At 39.9% G+C, this 27,774-nt stretch overlaps 3 protein-coding genes across 3 annotated transcripts; all 3 read left to right on the top strand.

Moving 5' to 3' along the window:
- Positions 1–15,093: 15,093 nt before the first annotated feature.
- Positions 15,094–19,021, top strand: LOC108138347 (zinc finger protein 362). Its single transcript, XM_017260516.2, has 2 exons — positions 15,094–16,326; positions 18,120–19,021. The coding sequence occupies exons 1-2, from the start codon at positions 15,304–15,306 to the stop codon at positions 18,912–18,914; spliced, it is 1,818 nt and encodes a 605-aa protein (XP_017116005.1). The 5' UTR covers positions 15,094–15,303; the 3' UTR covers positions 18,915–19,021.
- Positions 19,022–19,586: 565 nt separating this feature from the next.
- On the top strand, positions 19,587–20,369 carry LOC108138348 (V-type proton ATPase 16 kDa proteolipid subunit). Its single transcript, XM_017260517.2, has 2 exons — positions 19,587–19,641; positions 19,697–20,369. The coding sequence occupies exon 2, from the start codon at positions 19,729–19,731 to the stop codon at positions 20,302–20,304; it is 576 nt and encodes a 191-aa protein (XP_017116006.1). The 5' UTR covers positions 19,587–19,641; positions 19,697–19,728; the 3' UTR covers positions 20,305–20,369.
- A 306-nt stretch (positions 20,370–20,675) lies between these two features.
- LOC108138236 (protein shuttle craft) lies at positions 20,676–26,272 on the top strand. The gene is made up of 5 exons (XM_017260360.2): positions 20,676–21,479; positions 21,786–23,203; positions 23,772–24,845; positions 25,359–25,710; positions 25,777–26,272. Exons 1-5 carry the CDS (start codon positions 21,102–21,104, stop codon positions 25,876–25,878), a joined length of 3,324 nt encoding a protein of 1,107 aa, XP_017115849.1. The 5' UTR covers positions 20,676–21,101; the 3' UTR covers positions 25,879–26,272.
- The last annotated feature ends 1,502 nt before the right edge of the window (positions 26,273–27,774 follow it).

Genomic DNA, 27,774 nt, shown 5'->3' on the forward strand with positions numbered 1-27,774 from the left:
GCCGCACAGTCGTTGGCCATTTGCCTGTTTGACAAACGCACTCCTCACGTACGGCTAATTAACGCGCGTTTTAAGGCCTCGCTCCCGTAATCCCCAGTCACCAGACCCCAGTCCCTTCTGCCCTCAACCCACTGAGTATCAACGCTCCCTATCTGGCTGACTCCCTCCTTTGTCCCACGAGGGCACGAGTCGCATTACGAATGCATTATGGTACGAGGCTGCCGAGCTGGCCAGATTAAGTGGCATATGTTTCATACGATCACGTACTCGTAGAGTCAAATATTTATGGTGCTCAAAGTTTTTAAAATCTTTGATTTGCTATACAAAACTTCTGTCGGTATTGTACAATATGATCTCGTAATTGACAAAAAAAGTTTAGGTTTTTAGGAATTTAAATTTATTAAAAGATTTATACTCAGTAGATTCAGCTATCTTATTCACATATTTGTTTCCATTGTATTTTGCTAGGAGTTGTTTTAGTTTTGCACGTAATAGACTTTAAAAACACGTAAAATCAAGTAAAATATTGAAGTTTTATTGCAAGTAATCCATGATGGCTTATTGCATAAAAGCAACTCAAAGTGCTGAATAATACTTAAATCAAAATTGGAACTGAAATGGATTTTTACAATTTAATTAATTATCTTAAACCATGGAAAACCATCAACAACAATATGAAATCAAAATGTAATTAAATTTTTATAGCCCTTAAAGGAACTTAAAGTTTTCATATTTTTTAGCCAAAAAAAATTTAGTTTCTAAAAAATGTTAAATACTTAAAAAAAAATGCTCTTAGGTCAATTAAAAGTTGTATAATAATGGAAAAACACAATTGTATTACATTTTTTTAACTTTTTTAAAAGACCTTCATGTTTTCATATTTACTGGTGACTAAAATAATCGTTTTTATTTTTAAAAAATATTTTATTATAAAGCTTTATTTTAATATATTTTTAAACATTTTTGCTAATAAATATAGGCCTTTTCAACTACATGGCTTAGACATAACAACAGCCGACCCGAAATTGCTTAAAAAAATTTAAAAAAACGAGCAGCCATAAAATACATATCTTGAGATAAGCTTCGAAATTAAAAATAAACAAATGAAAAAATTCCTCAACATGGGGGTTACCAATCAAAATGTCCGACTCGGACATGAACACCCAAACGAAAAGTAACACTTAAAATAATGGCACACAAAGACGGTGTGTGAGGAAAGAGGTAGTTATGTAGGAAACCATAACGAGCCAAAGTTGCTATATGTACTAGTGCTTTGTGGAGATGGTGAAGGTTGGCCAAGATGGTCATGATGATGATGATGATGATGATGATGAAGGTAGCCACCAAACAGAAAACAGACAACGCTTTATGAGCGATATTACCGTAAGATAATGGACAACAACAGGCAGAGTTAAAGACTTTTTGGGGCGTTGTTTTAGGAGAAATCTCGCCGGATTCGGATTTGGATTCGTCGGAGTCTGTGCACCTGACCCGAAAATGTTTCACATTGCGCGAGTTACAGTTAAACGCCATTTTTTCCATTGAATTTTGGCTTTTACTCTTTTGCTAAAGATCTCTGGTTACGGCGAGAGTTGGGCCGTCCGGATCCCAACCAGTAGCCAGCAATTTGTTTGTCCGAAATGGTTGGTTGGGCCATTAATATGACAAAATAAAACAAAAAAAAATAAAAAAAAGTAGAGAAAAAGTCAGAGGATGCCCTCGAAAAGTAAAAATGAAACGACAGAAACGGCCACGCCTCGAGGGCGCAACGGTAAATGGCCCCCAAGACTCGGTGTTTTTTTGTTTTTTTTTTTTTCGGTAGATTCGCCTTTTCGACATTTTTGTGTAGTTTAGTCAGAGTTGCGAGAGTTTGACTGACCCATGGTTTATTCACCTGTACTCATAGCCAGCCACTGTGATTAAATTAAAATTTAAATTGCTATAACATTCGGTTGTTATTGTTGTTGTTGCCGGCATGTTGCTCTGTAGATTGTTCGTTGTTGTTTATCTTAATGAAACTTTTTAAATCACTTTTAAGAGGGGTTTGTCGGTGGCTATTAAAGCATACGCTATATGTGTATAAAGCTCACACTCTCTCGGATCTCTTTGATTTAAATGCATTTAATTTTGAGGCATGTGAAAATTAATTACATTTAATTAGCCTGGGCCCCCATCCCGTTCCGTTCGTTCTTGCCATACAACTTGCCGTTCGTTGTACGCTTTTAATGCTTTGATAATTTCAATTTTCGTTTATCCCTTACAGAAAACAGAAAACACAAAACACCCGACAAACGAGCCAACTAATAAAACTTTTAATTCAGGCAGGCTCATCCAGTAGCTCCAACTTTATGGCCCCTTCTCAAAAATACAATACAAAAGAGAGTAGAACGATCTTGAGTTTGCAGTGGGGAAGGTCACACGATTCTTTAATTGAATTTCAAACGAAATGTACTTAGACATCGACTGGCCTGATCGGTTTCTTTTTTTATTCATAGGTAACCAAATTAAACGGAAACACTGTTCTATTTTCTGTTTCTGTTTAACAAGTATTCAAATCTCATTTCAACGCAAACCAATCTGCGAATCTGGGTTTTAGTTTGTACTTAACTCAATTAAGGTTAACCTTTAGGGTGGTGGTGGACCTTCTTATCGAAACCAAGGAAATCTGCTTTCCGAAGAATCCTACAAATAGCCAGTAAAGCTTAAGTGATTCATTTGGATATTTAAATCAAGAAATTTCTATTACGTTTAAATGTAGCTATCAGATTGAAGCACAAACATTTTTTTATATCGAAAAGGTTTAAGTATACTGAAATTTGTACCTAAACTGTGTAGTATATCTCCCCAGAACAGTTAATGGCAAAAAGGTGGCATATCCGAAAGAATATGAATCAAGCAATTTTATTGATTATATGTCTCACTTGTTTAAAATATAATAAATTTTTACTAATGCTTGTAATATGATTGTTTTTGTTTTAAATTAAATATACATTTTTTTTAAAGACGTTGTATTGGGATTGAATCAAAATAAATAAAATAAGCTTTGCTTGCTTTAAAGTTTGCTGTACAATTTATAATATAAAGTATGATTTACTATGTATAGAATATTTAATATACAAGTGCGTGCTTCTTCTTTACCACTTGAAGATTATTATTTTTGTTGATTTAAAACAGAAAAAAAAGAATAAAAAGTAGGTAAAGTTATTTCCATTAGCAAAAAAGATTGAAATCCCAAGTGTAAAATTATATGGCATAAAAAACTATAAAGTCGTTTCGTTTATTATAATGTTCCGTAAGAACTTACTTCGCATACATTTACTTCTCCGACACCTGCCATTCGCCATAAAGAAGACGATTCTATTCTATTCTGAGTGTGCCATGTGACACATAGAAATCTCGCCCCTCGGGTTAATGTCTATCATCTGACTTTTGCCAAATGACAATTACTCGTTGTACTCGAACACTAAAAATGGAACTTGTTTGAGTGCAGAAACCAACAAAAACGAAGACAAAGAATGCTTTAGTGTGTAATTAAAGTAAATTTAATTAAAGAGCAAACGGTGAGTGCAAGTGGATGTCCACTAGATCTCGAAGATCTCTCATCTAGTGACAATTTATGGCACAGTTTGGCATTCGTATAACCAAAACGTGGCTAAACTGGGTACGCGGGGGGATCTTAGAGATCGCCAAGAGTGCCAAGATCTCTTCATTGCTGCGGCACGCTGAAAACTGTCAACAATTTTGATGAAAATAATTGGCCCAGCAGCTGTGGGCGACGACGACGATGGCCCCAATTACGGGTTACTGGGGGGGCGATAAAATGCGTACGTGTTCATAAATATTGTCAATTAGCGAAGGGGCCCAGCGATCGCGATCGATGGGCAGAAGATCGAATGGAGCAGAACCGAAAGGAGCCAGGGCTAATTGCAAAACTGCATCTCCTACTGCATCTCCGACTGCATCGCCGACTGCAACTGGAAACAAGTTACGCAACAATCATCAATGGGGATTGAGTTACATTTACGATCGCTCAGCCTGAGATGCCTTCTGCGCGGCGGCTGGGTTGATTGATCAAACGGTGACAATATGGCACTTACGGGTGCAATCAAAACGTGGATGGATCTCGATCCCGATACCGATGGGATGCGCCCGCAATACTCGATCTGAATCATCCAGGCTCAAGTTTAAGCTCCCAGCTCCCAGCTATCCGATCATTATTTTATAAAGCGTGCTGACTGCATAGCAAAGCGTTGCCATTTCCCGAATGCCGCTTGATTAGCTCCAGCCGGCCATATAGTCGTAAAGGCTCCCAATCGGTGTTTTTTTTCTTTCTTTTTTTCCTGGATTGATGAGCACCTCTGACTGCCAGCAATTCACATTTCGCAGCATTCCTCCCCCTGGACATTTTCGGTTGCGGCAGTTAATCCTTGAGTTAATTAAATTAATTAAACGTTACAATTGCTGCTTGGGGGATTTGAATGGCGATAGAGAACTCGGAGAACCAGTCAGGTAAATTATTGGCATGGTAGTGCATAAAATTGGCTGGAGTGGTCGGTTATTGACCGAATATTCCAGAGAGAGAAAGTTGGCTGATTAATGGGAATCCCTTAAGCAAGTGGGTCAGTATACTGATAAAAAAATGTAATAGTAAAACTATCTGACTATTGAATTTAAAGTTCGATTTATAATATTTAAGTTAAATATCAAATCATACTATTAAATTTAAAGCTAATTAAATGTCATGATAAAATATTTCAATTAATGAGGAAAATATTATATTGAAAATAGTTCCGATTTAATTAAAATGCATTTTATTTAATTTATATGTGGTTTAAACATAAATTACATTTTTTTATATTAATATCAATTTCATAAAATAGTCAATTACAAAATTTAAATATTTTTATATTTAAAAACAAACTAAAAATATTTAAATAGAGTAAAAAAATCTACTTTTATTTTTACCTTTAATTTATTGTTCTAGAATAATAATTAATTATAAGGTAATTATTTTATATATCTGGTCGAAATAAAACGATTAAATTTTAATTTTTAAAACAAATGCAATAATTTAGCTATTATGCTGGGATGTCTTTGAAAATAAAGTAACTTTATACAAAGGATTTTATATAGTATTATTAAAAACAGCTTAGGGATATTTTTTGTTAGCCTTCAATCCAACCCATGCGTCTTTAAAATGTTTTTGTTATGATATTCTATGGGCACACTCTTCAAAATAAATTAAAAAGAAAAAGAAGATGCCTTACATTAAGATTTTTGAAAGTGTGGGTCGTAAATGCACTTCACAACTGAGGACAACTTTAGTTCCGGCTACTCAAGCGGCAGAAACGTATTAAATAACTAAGTCAAATAACAGAACCATAAAAGAGACCTCAAGACAATAACGCTTGGCCGATGCGAAGATGGGTGTTAATCAATTATACGTCACTGGAAACTCGAAACTCAATAAATGCGACAATGGTCCAGCTTTGTACCCAAACAGACCGTGGCTGTGTTTGGTGCGGAGAAACGGTAGCTTTTCGATCAAATGAAATATTGCTACACAATATTCGAATATTTGCTTTGTTTTTGCCTCCGTTTCGAGACTTTATTGGGACGCTAATGAAAACGTCGGATGCATTGTTCGCTGAAGAGAGGGCCGTAAAACATGAATAAATAAATTTGAGACTCGTGACATTTGTAAAATATTTTTTAGCGCCACAATAAACCCAATTTCACAGCTACTAGTGCGATCGTAGCTGTGTGCCACCATCGGAAACGAAAAGACGATCTGGTCTATACGATAATTGCCAGCTAATTTCGCCAAAGGCTCGAGACGATCGAAGAATGGACCAGGATTTTATGGTGGCTTTTTGTCGGTTCCGCATTTTTTGAGCCAGGCGCCCGCTGATTGATGGTGCAAATGTAACCGTCACTGGCTACATATGAGCTGCAATCGCAATTGCAACTGCAACTGAGTGACTGACTGACAGACAGACAGATCTCGACTCCGACTCCTCCGGATGTGAAGCCGTGAGGATGTTGACGTTTAACTGTGTCGCTAATTGGGCGGTTTTATCTGTCTTTTGTTTTTCATTTAGTCCCCTCGTGCCAGACCGCAAATCCCAACCTTTTGACAAATGACAATCAGACAATCAGCCGTGAGACATGACCATGTCCGCCAGGCAGAAGTTGACTTCCTCTAGCGGTTCAATAGGAATGTAGGTCGCATTAAACAGCACTAATTAATGTCGATACGTTTTGAACTTATAGCATTAGCTATTTGATCTCATTAAAATTGTTTTGTAAATGTATTTTACTCGAAAAATAACGGTTTAGCAACGGCTAAGGGATTTGCATTAAGTGGGGATATTTTTACTGATCAAGTTTAGGTACGATTGACATTAAATAGGGATATATTTCTAGGTTAAGGTGAGGTAAAATAATATTTTTAAAATGGAAATCATAATCATAATTTTGTAATCCCATAAGCTTTTCAAATATTTGATATATTAAAATTAAAAAACGACTATTTCTTTACATAATTAAGATGTTTTTACTTCATCGGCTCAACAATTGTCAGCGAACCATTATTTAAACATTAAACGGCCATAATTATACCCTTGCAGAGGGTATTATAATTTCAGTCAGAAGTTTGCAACGCAGTGAAGGAGACGTTTCCGACCCTATAAAGTATATATATTCTTGATCAGCATCACTAGTAGAGTCGATCTAGCCATGTCCGTCTGTCCGTCCGTCTGTCCGTCCGTCTGTCCGTCTGTCCGTCCGTTGATATGCAAACTAGTCTCTCAGTTTTAAAGCTATCTGCATGAAACTTTCCCAAAAGTTGTCTTTCTATTGCAGGTAGTATATAAGTCGGAACGAGCCGGATCGGACGACTATAGCATATAGCTCCCATAGGAACAATCGGAAAAATAATTGAAAAAAAATTATAACTTTGCTGTTTTTTAATTTTTTGTTTAGTTCTTCGACATATAGCAATGGTTAAATATTTCAGAATTATGGTTTAAATTTCATCAAAATCGGACGACTATAGCATATAGCTCACATAGGAACAATCGGAAAAATAACTGAAAAAAAATTGTAACTTTGCTGTTTTTTAATTTTTTGTTTAGTTCTTCGACATATAGCAATGGGTAAATATTTCAGAATTATGGTTAAAATTTCATCAAAATTGGACGACTATAGCATATAGCTCCCATACAAATAATAAAAATATATAAAAGAACAATCAAATAATTAAGATGCAAATCGTCATAGCTTCAATGTTTTTAAACATATACGCAAGTAAATCATAATTTAAATGTTTTCAAAAATATTTAATTCTTGCGATAGCTGCAAGGGTATATGAACTTAGGCTTGCCGATGTTTGCTTTCTTTCTTGTTTTATTCTCAAATGTTTGACATAATTTAAAAATCTCACTGAAAGTCAAAATTGTATTACTTTTAACTGGCTCACAAGGCAAGGTTTATTTGTATTTTGGTCCTTTAAACTAAAACCACCGTTCAGCTCAGTTAAAAAAGTTATAATGCCTTTCAACTAACTTGAGGAATCCCTTCCATTCACTTCTGAACTACTTACTTAACTTATTCATACAAACTTTTACAAAGAATTTCCGACAGCATATTTAAGTAAGCGATTTCCAGAAATAAACAAAAGCAAAAACCTTTTCCTTTCATTTAGCTGTGGTCTCCTTTGAGCTACACTCTCGTATGATTGACATGAAAATGCTTAAAGTTTACCTTAAAACAATGATTGAAATGTTGACTAGATGCTTGCCGCCCGACTTCAGAGTCACTTTTGCTCAGAGTCGTTGTCTTCGTCTGAGGTCTATAACCCAGAGTTATCCAGCACCTGCTGTCCTCAGGCTCATGGTTCATTACACAAAATCTCGGCTTCTGGGTAAAACATTTTTTTAATAAATATTATAAAATGGGAGCTGTCGGTGGCGGTAGGAGACACAAAAAAAAAAAAAAAAAATAGTTTACAAGAAAAACAATTAAACAAAAAAAGACAAACGCTGACAAAGAAACGCAGTTAAAGACCCTCAAAAATGTCAACTGTTTTTTTTGCCGCTCTTGGAAGCTGCTGCTGTCGTCTGTGATTCCAAGTCGGATTCAAAGGCAGACATCCATGGGCTACACAGACTTCGCAGACCGAGAGTTGGAGTGGGACATGCGTTCACCTCCTTGCCAGGCGGTCCAGGCCTGTCATAAAACAATTAAGTTTAATTTTGTCACCGTGCCCGGGCTCCAAGCAGCACCCATATATCCCAGTCTCTCAGCAATTAACGCATGTTTCATAGTTGTTATTGTCGTTGTGGATCTGGTAATTGTGCACCTGTTGCCGTCTTTTGTTTCTGAGATGCGATGTAGGGTCCCCAACAAAACAGCCCATTTGCTAAGATTTGCACAAGAAATCCTTTACTATATAAACCTTCACTTTATATTGTTTCCTTAAAATATTATTAAACTAATACTGCATGCATAACTTAAGCTCTAAAATACCACTCTTTGTTAAGAATTTGAAAAAAAAAATATCACAAGCTTAATTTTTACACAATTATAGTATATTTAGTTATTAAATTATACTTAAGAAAATAATACATAAGCATTTGGGGATTGTTCATTTATCTCTATATGTTTCCTTAATTATCTAAGCTGCTTAAATTAAATATAGATTACAATAAATAAAATTACTATCGTTTTTTTAAGAAAAACAACTTTTCAGAATTAAATTCCTTATTAAATATCTGCAGCACTTCTAACAATCACATATTTTAAAATATATATTAAGAATATGATTTATAAAATGATTGAAATACAAGTATTTAATTGCAATAATTACAAATTATCTTTGTTTTTAATGCTTGGTAAGCTGCACTTTACTTGTTTAATTCATATTTATTTTAAAAATTTCGTAAATTTTAAAGATGCTTTGGTCTCTCATATTTAGTTAACATTTCAAGTTAATTTTGGTTTGTGCTGGCATTTAACATACTAGAGACTTAGATCTTCCTTTCTCCAGGGGAAAGACTTCCTAACCATATCTCGGACCCACAACGGTCACCTATTAACTCATTTTGTGGTTTTTATGATCCTTTTTTAGTTGGGTGTTTTTATCATTTGTTGATAATAATTATGGTCATTTGTGATAATTGTGGGCTATTGTGTCATGTCTTGCAGGAGCCGTAGTTTTATTTCTCTTTTTTTTTTGTGTGTTCGTTTTTCTGACGCGCACTTTAGTAATAATTGTCATTAAGATAATTAGTTGACTGGTATGTGGCTTGGCCCCTGGCCGTTGGAAGAGTTTTCAGTTTATTAAATGAAAAGCTATGACGAAACACGGAGTCAGCAAACGATCCACAGATTTACGATGCCAGATTAGACGGCGTTTAGCCTGAGAAAAGTGAAAATCCTTTTCGGAAAAGGTCGTAAAAGTTGGCCCACCAACCAAACGCATACAGATCGTAAAAATGGAAGGAGGAAACGATTTGGTGAATGAAAATGCCTTTTTAATTGTGTGAAAATAAAGGGAATTATGAGCCAGATCGTGACGCTGAAATCACTCATTCCCGTCGACTCCATAAGATTTGTTCCGAGAATCGCCAAAATGGAGACAACAAAGCAAAAGGCATGGCCCGAATGACAACTTCCTGATGGATGGCAATTTGAGGGCCATAAATCGCGATTGAAATGCTCGTTCATCTTATCGCGATTGAACGGGCACCACCCAAATAGTTTCCACAAAGAACTCTCATAATTAAACTATGCAAATTTCGCACTCTCCGTTCGTCGGCGCTATCAAAGCCGAGCAATAAACCACCAAGCCAAGTCAAGTCTAGTTCGCTTTTGGCCAGTGGATCACTGCTTTTGGGCGTTTTCCTTTCGACACGTATAGAGACTTGTTAGCCTGTCACATCGTTAAAGATTTGATTGATTTTGCTCAGGAAGCCGAAAACACCTGGGCGGTCGCCGCCAGATCTAAATGAGAAAATAATGTAGCACATTTAAATGTGTGGCGGGACCACTAAAGTTTACTGCCAAAAAATAGTTACTTTGTTGTTAAGAGCTTGCACTAACAAAAAAAAAATGTAACTGATTAAATGGATTTTATTTAAAAAGTATGTTGTTATCAAACATTTTTTATGCTGCCACTTTAGGCTAGGTTCAGACTGAAAACGGAGTTGTGAGAAAGTATATATCTGTATTTTTAAAAAAGTGGAATTACATTTTTTATTTTTACGTTGATTTAAAATTTTTCAAAATTAAAATTTTATGAAAATAAAAATACGGTTATCCAAATAAGAGTATATACATTTGTTTGATAGCTGCATTTAACTACTTTTCACAGTAAAATAAATTAAAGAAAATCTTATTACATATGTATATCATTTAAAATATAATTTTTACACATTTTTTTTTTTAATTTTAAAGGCAATATCTCTTAGATATCAATGAAATATCCCTTTAAATATAAGGGAACCATAAATGAGAAATATTTTATATGTATATTCCTATTTATTCATTCTCAAATTATTATTTTATACATATTAAAGCCATAACCATGACTGTTAAGATTTTCTCCAACAAATGTTTCTTTCTGTGTCATTGTAGTTTAATCTATGCTCAAATTTGTAGTTAATCGTTCAATTTCGGACACACACATCCAACAACAACAACGGCAACGCCAAACAACCAGTTTGCGTTGGCGACAACTTTGCATTCCCCTTGACAAAGTAACATTTTTCCCCAGTTAGGTGTGTTTGTTGTTTTTTTGTTTAAAGATTTATACCTATTCTACACACAATTTCTCAATAAGCAGATCGGTTGGCGCTCTCGCTCGCACACTTAGTCGCCGTCCCGCTCACCCATTGGATTCCAATGAAATGTGTTTTCGAATAAAAATGGTCCATGCGATGCGATCGAATTTAAATTGAAAAATTTGATTTTAATTCTTGCATTTGAAATGTGTTTTCATTAACATAATTAACGTCCGATTAAATGTTTAGCATCGCCCTCCCTCTTACTTTCGGCACCTATCCCTCTCTCGCGCAGTCTACTTGTTTGTTTTCGTTTGAATTGTTGTAAAAATAAATTAAATTACATTTTAACAGCAAGGAAAGTTCCCTTAAGAGACGTTGACAGCTATTCGTCAGTCCATTAAATTTGGGTTTTTTTAGTCTTCTGTTTTTTGTGGGTTCGTATTTTTTCTGTTTTTTAGGATGCATTAAAAGTCAAACGATCTCGGGCGTGTTTGTTTCTTCACTTTCGTGTGTTTTTCGATCTGGGGGGTCCAATAAGGGGGGGAATCTAAAGACGTTTACCGCGGTCGAGGGGTCGCCCCCCCTTGATTTATGTTTGTGGCTCATTTATATTGAAATTTGATATATTCGAGCGCACGCGGTTCATTTTGCAAAAGCCGCCTCGTCTCCACTTCGTATTTTATATTCGAATTAATTGAAATGATTGTGATCTACAATACCGCCGAGCCATACGCCTCGCATGCATGCATATATAGCCACTTTGGATCTATATATATATATATACTTAGGCGTGCATATATAATTCGTGAATATCGCTTTGTCCGCGCTCTACTCTCCTTTGTCTTTGTCTCGTTTTCGGCGAACTTTTGTTCCATCCATATAAATTATATGTCGGGCAGACGTAGACAATAGTATAACACCTCCTAAATGCTGTTGTTAGGGCCCTGATTTAGTTTTATTGCCGCTGCCCGACAAATACTACATAAATGTTGTAGGGCGTTTAGATTATTGTGATGCCGAAGGTGTGGGTGTTACTTTAGAATTTGCTTAGAGAGTTCAGGCATTTCTATGACAGTTTGCACTTTGCTTTGAGTATTGGAAATTGAGAAGTTTTTTGGTTTCTTTATTGTTCAGGGGAAACTAGCTAGTTCTTTTATAGTCGGGTTAACTTTTCAGTAAGTTATAAAATTTAAAAAAACGTTTTGTTACCGAAAATTAAAAATCGTTGTGTTCGTTAAAGTTTCGCTTTATGTATTGTGCCAAATATTAAAATTTAAGGATAGATATTTAATCTTTAAAACGTTTTAGTAAATTTAATGTCTAACAATAATATCAAACACATACCCAAAATTTGTCTTTTTCTTTTTTATTGTTAACATATATTTTAATTTTATAAAAAGTAATGGAAAAAATACATCTGTTAGTACAGGTTTTGCTTCCATTTTTGAATGTTTAAAATTAATTTTGTGTTTTAATTCTTTTTTAATTTTTCCTTCGACTTTACCTGGCACAATCTAACTTTAAAAATTTGAATCGCACTTTATTTTCACCTTGAGAAATCAGCAACCCCAGAAAGGTCGTTCCATCTTAATGCCAAAATGTTGGGCCGACCAACGCTGAAATCAACACATTTGTCAAGCTACACATAAAAAGGCGCAGATTGGGAAGGTCCAAAGAGCCAAGAGAACAAAAGTTCAACCAACCAAAGGCAATTAAATGGAATCCGAAGGGAGATGAAGATGAGGCTCGTCCAAGTTGGCTGGCCAAGTTGATCACCCGCTGACAGAAAATCACTTGGCAACGCGGCTGATCATTAACCGATAACACATGACATTAAAGAGGTCCCCACAAAGAAGTTTTAAACGCACACAAAATAAGATAAATGCCGACCACCCCAATGAGGAGGAGATCCACAATCCCCGACAATAACGAGCGGAAAATTAATAGTGTGAACAAAGAAGAGGAGTCGAATGGGCATTGAAGGGGTTTCGGGGGCGGTCTGAGATCTGGCCATCTGAGATAGGTATCAGCTTACATTGGAGCTGGACCCAGAACGACGACGACGACGGTAGTAAGGAGTTGGAAATTTGTCAAAATGTCAACGGGTGAAACAGTTTTGAAACGGCCACGGAGATGAGATGCCCTGGGATTTAATGGGATGTGGGATGGGAATGGGGATCCTCGCATGGGGCAACCACGTAGCTTTTGTAAAACAAACCATTAGCAGCTAATAAACATTAGTCATGCGACAAAACAAAGTCTCTGCGAGTCTGGAGGAGCTCGATGATTTAGTGAGTGTAATTAAAACTTAAGTTTCCTTCGCTTCGCATATGTAAATAATCGGGCAGAATTCCACGAAAGGCCAGTCGAGCCGAAAAACGAAATACGAAAAAAGAGTTTTTCAACTCTTGAGGTTGAACAAGTTTTTGGTGTTTGCTGTTTGCTGTATGCTGTTCTCTCGGACCCCGAAGATATATAATTATAACGAATCGCCTGTTTAATCGAAATTTATGCAGATCGTGGGTAAGCGAAGCGAGCAGCGCGTGTTGACAGTCAAACCATTATCAATCACTGGCCGAAGGATCGGTGGTAGTTGGTTAGCTAGCCACTGGTTTTATGGGTGGGGATTTCGGAACGAGTACCCTCCTACCACCGATAAGATCGTTTTGTAAGTGATCGTGGACAAATCGTGGACAAGATTGTGCCAGCGCGGCCATTAGAAACTCTATTCGGTAATTGGCAATTAGGAGCGGTAACTCTCATCCTTGTGAGTATCACTTTGGCTCCATTTCAGCGGATCCCATTCCATGTAGCTGTAAATGTATACCACTTCATTTGTTTCCGCAGCTCCCTGGAATTCTGGCTGTGTGTCACCATCTCACCCCATCGCATTGTGAATCCTCAGAGTCCTCGGCTTGGATCCCTTGTTATTTATGAGAGTTTCAGCCAATCACAAATCACCTGGCTTGGAGCATTTTGTTTTGCACATTTTTATGGTCGCTACTGATGCTATGCAAGTCGAAGAACTCTTGCCAAGGGGAAGTTTAATGGTTTGAGTTTGTTGACCAAAATAAGCAATTATATTAATATTAATGGCTTACAATTTTATTCCAAATTGAAGGAAATTATTAAATCTATAACATTTTAGTGCCGGGAAAGGTATAAGTATTTTTTTTTAGAGAGGTCCTTCTTTTAGTTGAATAAAATGCCAAATATGTGGGATGTTTTTTTTCATACCGCCCAAAAGTTTATTATTATATAAGAATTTGATAAAATTAAATTTAATCATTATAAAAAATTTATTTTATATAAATATTTGAGTGTAAGATTGGTTTTTGAAAATATAAATAATATATATATTTAATTGGGCTAACCAATAGGAAAATTGTCAATTTTTTCATACTTAAAAATAAAAATTAAATTGTAAGACACATTGTACATTGTATTTATTAATTCAAAGTGAAAATGTTTGGATTTACAATTGTTTTTGTTTCTGGGTTTAAACATTGTAGTTAATATAATGATTTTATAATGTATTTAATGTTTCATTCAAATTTTAGGTATTATAAATATTCTGGTATTTAATTTACTTTAGGAGTTTAAAACTAATTACGAATAATTGAAAGGATAGCTTGGCTGCTTGCACATCCTTTATCAGGCTAACTTAACACCACTTTATATTCGCAAGACAAATATCAAACTTCCTGTACTCCCGTCTGGGTTTTTACTAGGGATTATGTCATCTAGCTTATGGCCACCAGCTCCTTCCCACACTCACAGTCACACACACACTCACACACACTTGATCTTGGTATCGTGACGAGCCGAGTCACCTCGAAAGATGATCGCTGCGCATGCGCATAACCGTAAGATTCACACATGCCTGGGAATCGGACGAGGATGCGGATGGGAATGTGCATGTGGATGTGGATGTGGATGCGGCTGTGGTTGTGGATGAGGAACAAGAGAAATACATTTTCAAAAATTTAACGATGCGCACATTTTATTACCGCAATTAATTACAAAAACAACGCGGCCAAAACGAAATCTTAGTCACTTTATCAGGGGTCTAAAAAAAAAAAAAACAAGAGAAACAGAGAGGAGAGAAGCGAAGAGCGATCCAAGCGATCCAAGCGATCTGAGGGCAGCGATAAGCTTTATGATAGATGTGACTAGTAGAACGCTACTACCAAATGGTTCTGGGCCAGGTTCTGCAGATTGCAGCTCCTCTCGTAATTGGAGGCGCGACAGTTTGTCTCCAGCAGTCAAACTTAGTTAACACAGCGAGAGAAGAGAGGAGATAGAGAGAAACCTGTTTCTCGACCAATTAAATTCGAGAGCCGAGAGTTGAGAGCTGAGAGGGTTTAAGCCAGTGTTTAGGCCCGGCCAAAAAGATGATGACGGCTGCTGTGGGCCGTGAGCCCAAGACATTTCGTGTTTCGACGCGTAACGCGACAGTTCCCTCGTTTCCACATCTCCAAATCGCTATTTCAGTGCGTTCATTGACCAACGGTCTATGAGTGATAGTGATTCTCCGTCGTGGAGAAGAATGGGTTTCAAGCACGCCATGCTGCAGCGCAGTTACGAGCTGTCGCCCTCGCCGGCGCGCATTTCGCCCACCAACGGAGTCCCGGCCTTGGGCGCCCAGCCACCCCCTCAAGTCACGGACTTTAGCATAAGCAAGATCCTGGGATCCAAGGAGCGCAAACCTGCTCAGGATGTGGGTACAAACATACTGGATCTGTCCAAGAGTAGCAGCAGCAGCAGCAGCAGCAGCTTGAGGAGCACTCAGTCTGGAGGTGGAGCAGGACTCACCATGCCATCATCTCCTTATGGCGGAGCAGCAGCAGCAGCAGCAGGCTACTCCTCCATGCTGCCGCCGGATCTGGTGGCCATGGCCAATGCCACCAAGTTCTATGCCCAGTTCTTTCCGCATCTCCTGCCCGCCTATGCGGCTGCTGCAGCAGCAGCGGGATTGAGCACACCACCCACGTCGCCCTACCAACAACAGCATGCCCAGAATTTGCCCAACCAACAGAAACGCTTCTTTGCACCCTATGTGATCAATGGATCGCAGGCGCCAATGCAACGGCCAAAGAGCATCGCCTGCACGCGACCGGATTGCCTGGAGTGCCTGGATTACTACCAAAGATTGCAGGTCACAGGTGGCTACAAGCAGGCCACGCCCCTCAACTCACCCGTCGCCTCCTCCGTGAGCAGTTCCAGTGGCTCAGTGGCCCGACCCGTCAGGGATCTGATCATGAGTGCCGCTGGAGGAGCCACTGGAGGAGGAGGTGCCGCCGCCGGCACCAACATCTCGCTGACCACCGTCACCAATCTCAGCCTGAGTTCGCACCAGTCGAGTGCCGTCGGAATCGGAATGCTGCCCACGATGCCGGCAGGTCTGGTCGCCACAACCGTCGGCAGCAACAGTGGATTAATCGCAAATATTGCTGGCTTCAATCCAACGGCCAACGAGGAGATCAGCTACAAGTGCAGGATATGCGAGAAGGTCTTCGGATGCTCCGAAACTCTGCAGGTGAGATTTTAAGACAAAAAACAATAATTTCAGTTCAATTTGCTAAAACAATTATAAATTAAACAGTTTAACAACTAAATTTGTTATTTTTTTTTATAATTATAAGTTAACATACCTACAACCAAAGGTTCTTTTTAACATATGAAATGGTAAAACACTTTGAATTGATTCTTAATTTCGAAATTATAAAAGCTGTAAAATGTTTAGGATTCAGTAAATAATTTGTAGTTTACTAAAAACAGCTTTTTATTAAAATTCTTTTCTAAACAGCATTTATTTTATGCAAAAATATATAAAAGTCGATTTTTGGAGTTTTAAAAATAATAATAAATGTATGTTTTCAAAATTGTTATTAAACAATTGCTATAATTTAATAGTTTACTCTTGCAAAAAGGACATGTTTTAAAAAATGTAATAATAATTTAGCTAAATCCTTTTTTTTGCAATCAACTACAATAAAAGTTTTTTTTTTGAAAAATTTAAACATTTTAGAATTGCTTTAAATAAATTTCGGGAATTATTTTAAAAGCCTTGGAACAAAGCAGAATTAAATTTAAAGTAAATGTAACCGCAGCAGCCGAAAACAAAAACATTTAAGCAATACAAATTGCTTTTGTCAGCAAATTGAGTAGTTAGCCATTACAAACGGTTCTGGAATATTTATCGTTATCTGAAACATGTTTATAAAAACATTTAACGTATTACTTCTGATCTAAATTTCTCACACCAGCTTAATATTTATTGTTGTGATCATTTATTAACATTTTTGGATAACAAATTCCTTTGAGAACATGCAAACCTAAATGAATTGCAAGAACAGCATTAACCTTTCATATGGCCATACATCAAATGAAATATCGTTCACCCAGTCCTCGAAATCAAGAGGCATTCGCGATCCTCCCAAAACGGGTTTCTTGGTCAACCAAGTTGGCCAGGGAAACAGGGCGGGGCTTGTGAGAGATCCAATGGGAAGGCGGAGCCTCGGAGGGAAAGGTTCCGAATCCAATTTGATTGGAGTGGGGAAGAGAGCGGCGGAGAATTATGCAAATCTCGCGGCCCGTTCAAAATGGAGTCGGCCCGAAAACAGAAGCGGGCCAAGAGAGAGAACTGGTTTTACGCATGGGTGCAGGGCGCAGCTACCAGGTATATTTCTATATATTAGAAAGAGAAGGCGACAGGCACTCACAAAATGGCCCCGGAGAAAAACAACAACAAATTCAATTGCCAACTCGTACATTTTTAAACTTATTTTGATAAATTATTATGAATTTGAATGCATTAATTTTCTGACATAAGGCTTCAGTTATACTCGAATGTTTAAAATTTAAGTTTTTAACTTAGCTCTTCACAAACATCTAATATTTTCAAAAAACATAATACTAAAACAAAACACAAAATCTCTAGTTTAAAAAAAAAAGTGAAAACGTTTTCAGCCACTCAAAACATATTCTTTAAAGTCTTATAATTAATTGTTTTTTTTTATGTTTTTTTTTTTAGTTAAAAATACAAATAATTTACAATAGTAAATTTTTTTTGCAGATTTTTATGCCGCCGTTTGAGAATTTCTGACTCAATAACAAACGTTTGTTAGTCTTTTTTAAGTTGTCTGTAGTAAAATATTTAAGTTGCACATACATATTAAGCTTATTAAAAATTTAAAATTCAAATATATTTGTCTGTCAATTTGTAGTTTTAAAAATAATAAGTTTTTAAATATAGCTTACTATTTTTATTAATATTTAAAAACCACATTGTTGACCTGAACTAAATGTTTTGTTTTATCTCCTTTTCAGAACCATGAAAAGACGCACAAATCGCCGCGCTACGAGTGTGCGGATTGTGGAAAGGGCTTCTCCCAGCTGCGGAACTACAAGTACCACTTGTCCGTTCACCGGGGAACCAAGGAATTTGCGGCCGAGTGTCCTGAATGCGGAAAAACGTTCAACGACAAGGGCTACCTAAGTAGCCACCTGAAGATCCACCGGAACCGAAAGGAGTACGAGTGTCCGTACTGTCCGAAGTCTTTCAACCAGCGAGTGGCCTTCAATATGCATGTTCGCATTCACACCGGCGTAAAGCCGCACAAATGCAATGAGTGCGGAAAGAGGTTTTCGAGGAAGATGCTCCTCAAGCAGCACATGAGGACGCACAGCGGGGAGAAACCGTATCAGTGCTCCGTGTGTGGCAAGTCCTTTGCCGATCGCAGCAACATGACCCTGCACCATCGTCTGCACTCGGGCATCAAGCCCTTCAGTTGCCCCCTATGCCCCAAGGCATTCACCAAGAAGCACCACCTGAAGACGCACCTCAATTACCACACCGGCTGCAAGCCGTATGTCTGTCCGCATCCCAATTGCAACCAGGCGTTCACCCAGTCGAGCAATATGCGGACCCACGCCAAAAAGTGCCAGTATCGTCCATTGGACGGGGTCGCCTCCTCCGCCGCCCTTCCATCGGCGGCCAAGGTACCCATGCCCATGCCTATGGCTCCCACATTCGCGATGCCACCACCACCTGGACCGCTGCCAACTGGACCACCACCACCGCCCACTCAGCAAACACTGTTCAGCAATCTCAGGACATACTGAACCCATGGATCGCCAAACCCGAGCAGTGTCAACCAAAATTGTAGCACTTACCAAGCATAGTTCTTCCATTGTTATCACTCATTTTTTAAATTTTATAAGAAATAGAAGAAGCTTATAATAAATATTCTCTAAAATTTAGTATACCATAAAAATTTGGTAGCATAGAAATTTAAATTTAAAAATTTAAAATACTTAAACTCTTTAAATTTATTAATTATTTTACAAAAGTCAACTGAGTAAGAATTGTCCATATATCAAAACCAAAATAAAATTGCCAATAATTGAATTTTTATAAGCTACACTCTTTTTTACATGTATGTTTAAATATTATAATTTTTTTTAAATAATATGAAACAAATCTTTAAATACTATTTTGAAAATAGTTAAATCTTGTAAAATAATAAATATAGGAATAAATTAATATTGTCAATAAAAAAATCTAATAATTTATTTTATTAAATGTTTTACTTATTGTTGCCTATTTTAACAAAAGTCTTTGAAAACAAATCAAAGTCTCTAAGGTTAGAAAGCTTTAAAGTTCTGCTTAAATATGCTATATATAGATATTCAAAAGGTAAATAAATTGCATCAAAACGGTCCAACAAGCCCACTTTTTTATTAAGGACTATATACTTTTTTCTCCGAATATTGCCAATCTAGTTGACTTTCAATTTATGACAAACTACTGGCTTAATAATTCATTAAACAAATCTTAGCAATACAAAGCGTAAGTAGTTGTCTTATTACAAATGTCGTGTAATAATAACCATATCTCGTTTAAGTTTGTGCTTAGAAAAAACATAAAGCCTTGAAAATGGATGAATTTAATTTGGTGAGAAATGGAACTGGGAATCTAAACGTCATCGGGATCATCGAAAGCTTAAGACTAAAGGAATCCATAGTTTCGCCTAAGATGCTGGATCGTAGTCCACCGTACTCACCATTCTTTGGAGTGATGGGCGTAGTTTTTTCCAGTGTGCTAACTTCGGTGGGAGCAGCCTATGGAACTGCTGTTTCGGGAACTGGCATCGCCGCCACAGCCGTAATGCGTCCGGAGTTGGTCATGAAGTCGATAATCCCCGTGATAATGGCGGGAATCATTGCCATTTATGGCCTGGTGGTGTCGGTTCTGCTCTCTGGTGAACTGAGACCGTCCCCCAAGTATACACTCCCCACTGGATATGTGCACATGGCCGCCGGACTCTCGGTGGGATTCGCCGGACTGGCTGCCGGATACGCCGTGGGCGAAGTGGGCGACGTGGGTGTGCGCCATATCGCCCAGCAGCCACGCCTCTTTATCGGCATGATTCTGATCCTCATTTTCGCCGAGGTCCTGGGACTCTACGGCCTGATCATCGGTATATACCTGTACACGGTGAACATCAAGTAACAAATCCGTAATATCGCAGAGACAAAAGCTTATGCTGAAACAAAATAAAGGGATTTTGAACAAAATTCTCACTCACAAGATATTTTATTCCGTTCTTAAGTCCATAGCCGCAAATACTTTATATTCTGGAAGCTTAAAATAAACATTATTGTTATCAAAATAAATTATTTAATTTGGGTAATAAAATTTTATGAGGTTTTAATTGTTCTTAAAATAGTTTAGAATTTATGAACACTACCTTTTTTTAATGGCTTGAGTCTTGGCTAACAAATGATTGGATAATTTAGAACAACTGTGCGACGGTCTCACTAAAAGTTAGCAAGTACACACACCCATCTTGCCATGTATATCGATTAATCGAACCTTTGCTTAGTGATTTAACCATCTCTAATTTTGTTAGCAATTAATAAATTTAAGCGAGCGGAAAATACGCAGGAAGCGCCAAAAAACCAGCAAAAAAGTGACCGCGGACCCCGGCGGCGTGGCGTCCAGTAGGCCGGCATTGGCCATTCACCAAATCCGATCGATCAGTACACTCGATTCGGGTAATTTCGCCATTTGGCATAATTTCATCACTGCACACGTGTCTGGAGCTGAGTGAGTGGCAATTGGACTCCTCCGTGGATTGCGGACAAATCCGGAGTTGCGCTGGCAAATGCCCAGCAACCAGCGTCGGCCAGGAAGAGACTATTCCGCCGGAGAAGAGGAGGCACCAACAGCAGCAGCAACAGCAGCAGCAACAGCAGCAGCAGCAGGTGGAGAAGGAGGAGGAGCTGCTGACCAGCACCGGACTTCCTATGGCTGAGTACTGGCAGCAGGTGTTCAACGGCGGAGGAGGCGGATCAGGATCGGGATCGGGATCAGCCGGACCTGGCAGTGAGTCACCCGCCATGGCAGCCTGCAATGGTGGTCACGAGGGTGGAGCAAACACAACCGCCACCAGCGGCAACAACAACTATGTGAACTTCAATCAGTTCATCATGCAGCACAATCTGGGCGGAGGGTCGACCTCCTCCAATGCCGCAGCCACCATGCAACATCCGCTGGGCATCAGTGGCATTAGCTCCAACAACAGCAACAATAGCAACAACACAAACTACTCACTCGGCGGCGGCGGAGGAGCCTTTGGCCTCAACCCACCAGCGGCATCAGCGAATTCCAACAGCTTTTCAAATGTGAGTCATTCGGCTTATGATAACTTCAAAGATGTTTGTATTAAATCCTTATAGAAGATTGTTTGATTTATTTATTTATTGAATATTCCTACCAATCAAAGATATGAATATGAAACTATCACAATACTTTCATACCAAACTACCATACTATACAACTGGCATTCATGTTTTTGGAATAACTAAACATTTATATCGATTTTTGGATTATTGTTTACAAGTTTAATTTACATCCTTTATAGTTATTAATATTCCTTTTTAGGCCTTGATCATTGACATACATAAATAAAATCCCTATTCACTCCACAGTTTTACTCGCAGCCCATCTTCGCATCGTATCAAAATGGCGATGGCATCGCTAGCGCCGCATTCACCAACAGTTATGGATCGGGCAACCCGAGCAGCAGCACTTTTTCGAATCTTTACACGCCGTTTGGCAACAATCCGTTCGACTTCAGTGCTTCCAAGCTGCAGGCCTCGGCGCCCGAATTTGTGCCCAGTCTGGCCAAGCTGAGTCTGGACGAGACTCCGGCGGCAGCCACGACGAACGGGAACAGCACTGCCAGCGTGGAGACTGCCATGAATGAGACCAGACCACGGGCTCTGGCCCAAGCCGATGGAACTGCGGAAAGGGGGGCCAACAGCCACCGTGCGAATCACAATTACGAGAGGGATCGGGACAGGGATTCGCGTCCTGGAAGCACGCGTCAGCAGCGGCGCTCCGACTACCGCGACGATCGGGAGGATCGACGGGAACGAGAGGATCGCTACGAGAGAAACGATCGCCGGAGGCCGCAGAAACAGCAACGCTACGACAATCATCGTAGCAACAAACGCAGGGATGACTGGAATCGCAACAGGGATCGCATCAATGGCTATCCCAGGGCCGTCGACGATCTGGACACGAGCAACGAGAGTGCCCACCCGTCGCCCGAAAAGCAGTCGCAGCAGCAGCAGCAGCAGATTTCCCCCAGACGGGCTCCACAGCCACCGCTGCCGCTGCCGCCACCGCCGCCGGCGGATAACGAGAAGCTGTCGCAGCGGGAGAAACTGATACGCGACATCGAACAGCGGCGACTGGAGTGTCTGGTGTGCGTGGAGGCGATCAAGGCGCATCAGCCGACGTGGTCGTGTCAGAACTGTTACCACTTGCTGCACCTCAAGTGCACCATCACCTGGGCGAGCAGCTCCAAGTCTGAGGTGGGCTGGCGTTGCCCAGCCTGCCAGAATGTGCTGCAGGAGCTGCCGCGCGAATACCTCTGCTTCTGCGGCAAGCTAAAGAACCCGCCCGTGTCGCGTACGGAGTTGGCCCACAGTTGCGGCGAGGTCTGCTGCCGCATCGAGGGCTGCAGCCATGCCTGCACCCTGCTCTGTCATCCCGGCCCCTGTCCGCCGTGCCAGGCGAATGTGGTGCGCAGCTGCGGCTGCGGACGCAGCTCCAAGACCATGCAGTGCGCCATGAAGGAGGAGCTGCTGTGCGGCGAGATCTGCGACAAGGCGCTCAACTGCGGCGAGCATCGTTGCCGGGCGGAGTGCCACGCGGGCAAGTGTGCCGCCTGTCCCGAGCAGGTGGAGCAGCACTGCCACTGCGGCAAGCAGGAGCGCCAGGTGCCGTGCACGCGCGAGAACCAGGACAAGCGCAGCTACTCGTGCAAGGAGAGCTGCGGCAAGCCGCTGCCCTGTGGCAACCACAAGTGCAAGGACTCCTGCCACGCCGGCAGTTGTAGGTAAGATAAGTTGTTTACTTACTTAACTTAACAACCATTTAATCACATACTATTGTTTTTAATCAAAAATATGATTAATTGTATTCCTAAATTAGAAGAATGGTAGTTTGGGAACTTTTCTTTGAGTTATTTGACACTGTTACCAAATACATTCAGTTCATTATTAATAACATTTAAACTACTTATATAAATTCTTCCAAAAATTCAAACATAATCAATTTTAATTGTATTTCTTATCTGATTTCATGATAAATTCTATTTTCCGTAAGTGATCACTGATCATACACAATTTTTAAAAAATTGCGCTCTTAATTTGAGAAATTTGCCTTTGAGACACTATATATAGGCGTAGAAATGTCAGGAAAAAACAAACAAACCAAATTTGAATACCATTTCCTAAAATATGCGCATTAAACATGGCTCCCTTAAGACATTAATCATTCGCTTTTATACAAGTCAATTGTATGCTAAACTTATACAAAAGCTTTTGCGGTCAGGTCTCTCCTACTTTTTACTACTATACTATAAAATATAACCCATGAATCTGATAAATATCTCACCTTTTCAGACCCTGCAAGCTGAGTCCCGAGCAGATAACCAGCTGTCCTTGCGGCAAGATGCCCGTGCCGGCTGCCCAGCGTTCCAGCTGCCTGGATCCCATACCCACTTGCGAGGGCGTCTGTTCGCGGACGCTGCGCTGCGGCAAACCGGCGCATCCGCACCAGTGCGGCAGCAAGTGCCATTTGGGCCAGTGTCCGCCGTGCCCCAAACAGACGGCGGTGAAGTGCCGCTGCGGCCACATGGACCAGATGATCAAGTGCCGGCAGCTGTCCAGCCGGGCGGACGATGCGCGCTGCAAGCGACGCTGCACCAAGAAGCGCAGCTGTGGCAAGCACAAGTGCAATGCCGAGTGCTGCATCGACATCGATCATGCCTGTCCGCTGCCCTGCAACCGAACCTTGAGTTGCGGCAAGCACAAGTGCGATCAGCCCTGCCACCGCGGCAATTGTCCGCCCTGCTATCGCAGCAGCTTCGAGGAGCTATACTGCGAATGCGGTGCCGAGGTCATCTATCCGCCAGTGCCGTGCGGCACCAAGAAGCCACTGTGCAAGCGTCCCTGCTCGCGTTCCCATCCCTGCGAGCATCCGCCGCAGCACAACTGCCATTCGGCGGCCACGTGTCCGCCCTGCATGATGTTCACCACGAAATTCTGCCACGGCAACCATGAGCAGCGCAAGACCATTCCCTGCTCGCAGCCCAACTTCAGCTGTGGCCTGGCCTGTGGCAAGCCATTGCCCTGTGGCCGCCACAAGTGCATCAAGCCCTGCCACGAGGGCGCCTGTCAGTCGACCGGCGAGATCTGTCGCCAGAGCTGCACCAAGCCGCGTTCGCTCTGTGGCCACAAGTGTGCCGCCGCCTGTCACGAGGCCGCCTGTCCGGAGACGCCCTGCAAGGAGCTGGTGGAGGTGCAGTGCGAGTGCGGCCACCGGAAGCAGAGCCGCAGCTGCCAGGAGCTGGCCAGGGAGCACAGTCGCATAGCCACCGCCCAGCTGGCCTCGTCCATGGCGGAGATGTCCCGCGGCAACTACATGGAGCTCAGCGAAATCTTGGCCCCCGCCAAGGCCAGCAAGTCCAATAGAACGTGAGTAGTCGTGATTCCTAAAGAAGAAGGAAACAAAGCTTTATATATTTTAGATATATGTATAGAAGCAAACAAAACTTTATATATTTTAGTCAGGGCAATCAATATTAGAATTCTTTAAAAAACAGTATTTAAAATTTAATTAAGAATTGATATTTGGTAATCTAGTCTAGGAATTGAACTCGGAACCTTATTGACTACCTAATGTTTGATATAGTCAGTTGGTTTACCACTTAGCCTATCTTTGTTGAAAATTCTTTTTGATTTAAAGTGTTTTTATTTTATATTAAGAAAGATTTTTTTAAAACATGAAATCTAATATATTTGAAAAAATAACGATTCTATAAGAGTAAAAATTTTTTTTATTTGAAGTTAAATTTTATAAATTTTAGAAATAAGGTATGTTTTTGTCCATAACCAAAGACGATTTTAGGCTGTTAAATTAGAGTAAATGGATTTCTAAACATAAAAATAATATATGTAATAAACAAAAATCGTTAAATTTCCTTTCAGTCTGGATTGCAACGACGAATGCCGATTGCTGGAGCGGAATCGCCGCCTGGCCGTGGCCCTGTCCTCAGGAAATCCCGATACGAAGCAAAAATCGCTGACCAAGTACTCGGAGTTTGTGCGTGGCTTTGCGAAGCGTAATCCAGCGCTGACCAAGAGCGTGTACGAAACGCTCAGTGATCTGGTGAAGCTGGCCAAGGAGAGCAAGCAGCGGTCGAGGAGCCACTCCTTTCCCACGATGAACCGCGAGAAGAGGCAGCTAGTGCACGAGTTGTGCGAGATATTTGGCATAGAGTCGGTCTCCTATGACAAGGAGCCCAATCGCAATGTGGTGGCCACTGCCCATAAGGAAAGGGTAAGTTAAAGCAACTGAAAATTAATTAACAAACTGTGTACTTACTTGGTCCTCATTTATTTGCAGTGCTGGCTACCCGCCACGAGCATCATGGAGGTGCTGGCACGAGAATCCGGTCAACGGCGTGTCCCGGTGCCCAGCAACAATGCATGGGGCTTGAAGAAGTAAAGCTAATCCAAGTGGTGGATATACGTATACAGAGATATTCTTTTTGTTTAATCGTTGGCGCTGCTAAGGAGCCTGGATGAAAAATATTGATGGATCCTGAATGTGGGAAAGCCGAAGCGAGGCGCTGCGAGGACAATACACACAAGGATAATGGCCGTTATTACGTATATTTTGTAAATTATAACGAATGTTAGTTGAACCTTAGAATGCTAAATGTTGAATACTGAATGGAGTGAAGTGGATGCACAGGCACAAATATGAAGAATGCTGTTAATCAATCTGTTGTACGATGAATTTATCCAAAATGAAACCTTCTGACCACGTTGCATCTAACTAAATACAAAAAGAAATAGATCAGAGGGGCAAATAAATGAGAAAATATAGCAGAGGGCAATTATTGTGTTTGCTTATTTGGTTGGCCCTATAATAATATTAAAAATTTTAAAGGTAGTTGATTGGGAAACAAACCTATATTAAAAACAAATCTAATATTTAAATTAAAAATATCAGAAACTTAAATACAGTTTGTGCAGCAGGAAACTTTAGTAAGCTTATCAATTATATTGTTTTATAGCTTTTAGCTTTTATGAAACTGAATTCAGTGCTGCAAACTGATGTAATAAAACGCTCAATTTTTTTTTAAAAGGGCTTACTTAAAAAGAGAAATATTTTAAAACTTGCAAAATTTAAATTGTTTTTATAACGTAACAGAAAAGCAAACTGCTTATAAAAGCTTTATTAAAAGCATGCCCGAAAATGTGGGTCGAGCTTCACCATTAGATAATTAACGTTGGATATAACCCAAAAAGTGGGTGCTCAAGGGATATTCCACCTGCTGGTCCTCGTAGTCGAGGAAACTAGAAAACCCCTCCACCTCCGATCCACGAAACTCGTTGCCATCTCGTTGCGGGCCATGGGCACACGCTTCTAATTTGTTGCCATTGCCGTTGCCGTTGCCATTTTCACGAAAAACAATAAGCGGCGCCTAGGGAATAATGCCAAAATAAAGATGAAATGTTACGACAAGTCGAGGGGGGATTTCCCCTCCCATCCCCCCCAGATCCCCTGATGAGGCGCAATGCGTGAGTTGCTCCACTCACCGGAACGGAACGCAACGCAACGGCAAGTCGTATATGAATATAGACCTGACATAATGAGCAGCCTATAAGCGAAATGGCTGCCAACATCAACGCCACCCACTAAGCCGCCTCTCAAGATGTGTGCGTAATTTGAATTTAGTCTGCCGGGGAGTTTATTAACAAATACAAAGAAATCCGGGCAGTGCGGGGGGCTGAAATGAACGAAAAAGTAAGAAGATGGGTCGGGGCAAAATAATTCCAGGGAGATTAAATTGTGGTTGGCATCTTTTGGGCCCTGGACTGGGGGATTTTGGCCATCTCCCACGAGATTCCGCGGGGAAAGAGTTCATTTTGGAGTCAATTGTATCCACTGCATGTGCGTGTGAGAGGAGAGGGTTGGCTGGTTTGATCTACATATATTAAATGTGTGTAATTTTAATTATGTTCTATGGCAAGTCACAAAAAAAAATGATAATAAATGAACGCGGAATGGCAAAAGGGTATGCATGTGCTCTCTAAAAACACTTGAGCTCATCCACATTCCAACAATTACGAAATTAATACAGTTATTTATTTTAAATTTTAAACCAACAGCAAATTTTTAATTGTCTATAATTACTTTTTGCGGTTAGACGAGTGTGGATTTAAATGATATTCGTAAGCTGACTTTGATGGTGTGTTGAAATATGGGCTTAATTATAAGTGTGTTATCATTAGCTGTCAATATTTCACGGCTATAAAATACAAATTATATTATGGCTGGAACTACCTTCGAAAGTGTGTTAAATTAACCTTCTTTAAATTATTTTGAAAATTG

This window comes from Drosophila elegans, unplaced genomic scaffold, assembly GCF_018152505.1.
Source record: "Drosophila elegans isolate 14027-0461.03 unplaced genomic scaffold, ASM1815250v1 contig_814, whole genome shotgun sequence".
Taxonomy (NCBI): Eukaryota; Metazoa; Arthropoda; class Insecta; order Diptera; family Drosophilidae; genus Drosophila; species Drosophila elegans.

Bases quoted from the DNA above. Each gene is read 5' to 3' on its own strand.
- LOC108138347 (XM_017260516.2), top strand. From the start codon at position 15,304: ATGAGTGATAGTGATTCTCCGTCGTGGAGAAGAATGGGTTTCAAGCAC. The intron at 16,327-18,119 runs GTGAGATTTTAA...TCTCCTTTTCAG, and splicing joins GATGCTCCGAAACTCTGCAG to AACCATGAAAAGACGCACAA.
- LOC108138348 (XM_017260517.2), top strand. From the start codon at position 19,729: ATGGATGAATTTAATTTGGTGAGAAATGGAACTGGGAATCTAAACGTC.
- LOC108138236 (XM_017260360.2), top strand. From the start codon at position 21,102: ATGGCTGAGTACTGGCAGCAGGTGTTCAACGGCGGAGGAGGCGGATCA. The intron at 24,846-25,358 runs GTGAGTAGTCGT...ATTTCCTTTCAG, and splicing joins GCCAGCAAGTCCAATAGAAC to TCTGGATTGCAACGACGAAT. The intron at 25,711-25,776 runs GTAAGTTAAAGC...ATTTATTTGCAG, and splicing joins CCACTGCCCATAAGGAAAGG to TGCTGGCTACCCGCCACGAG.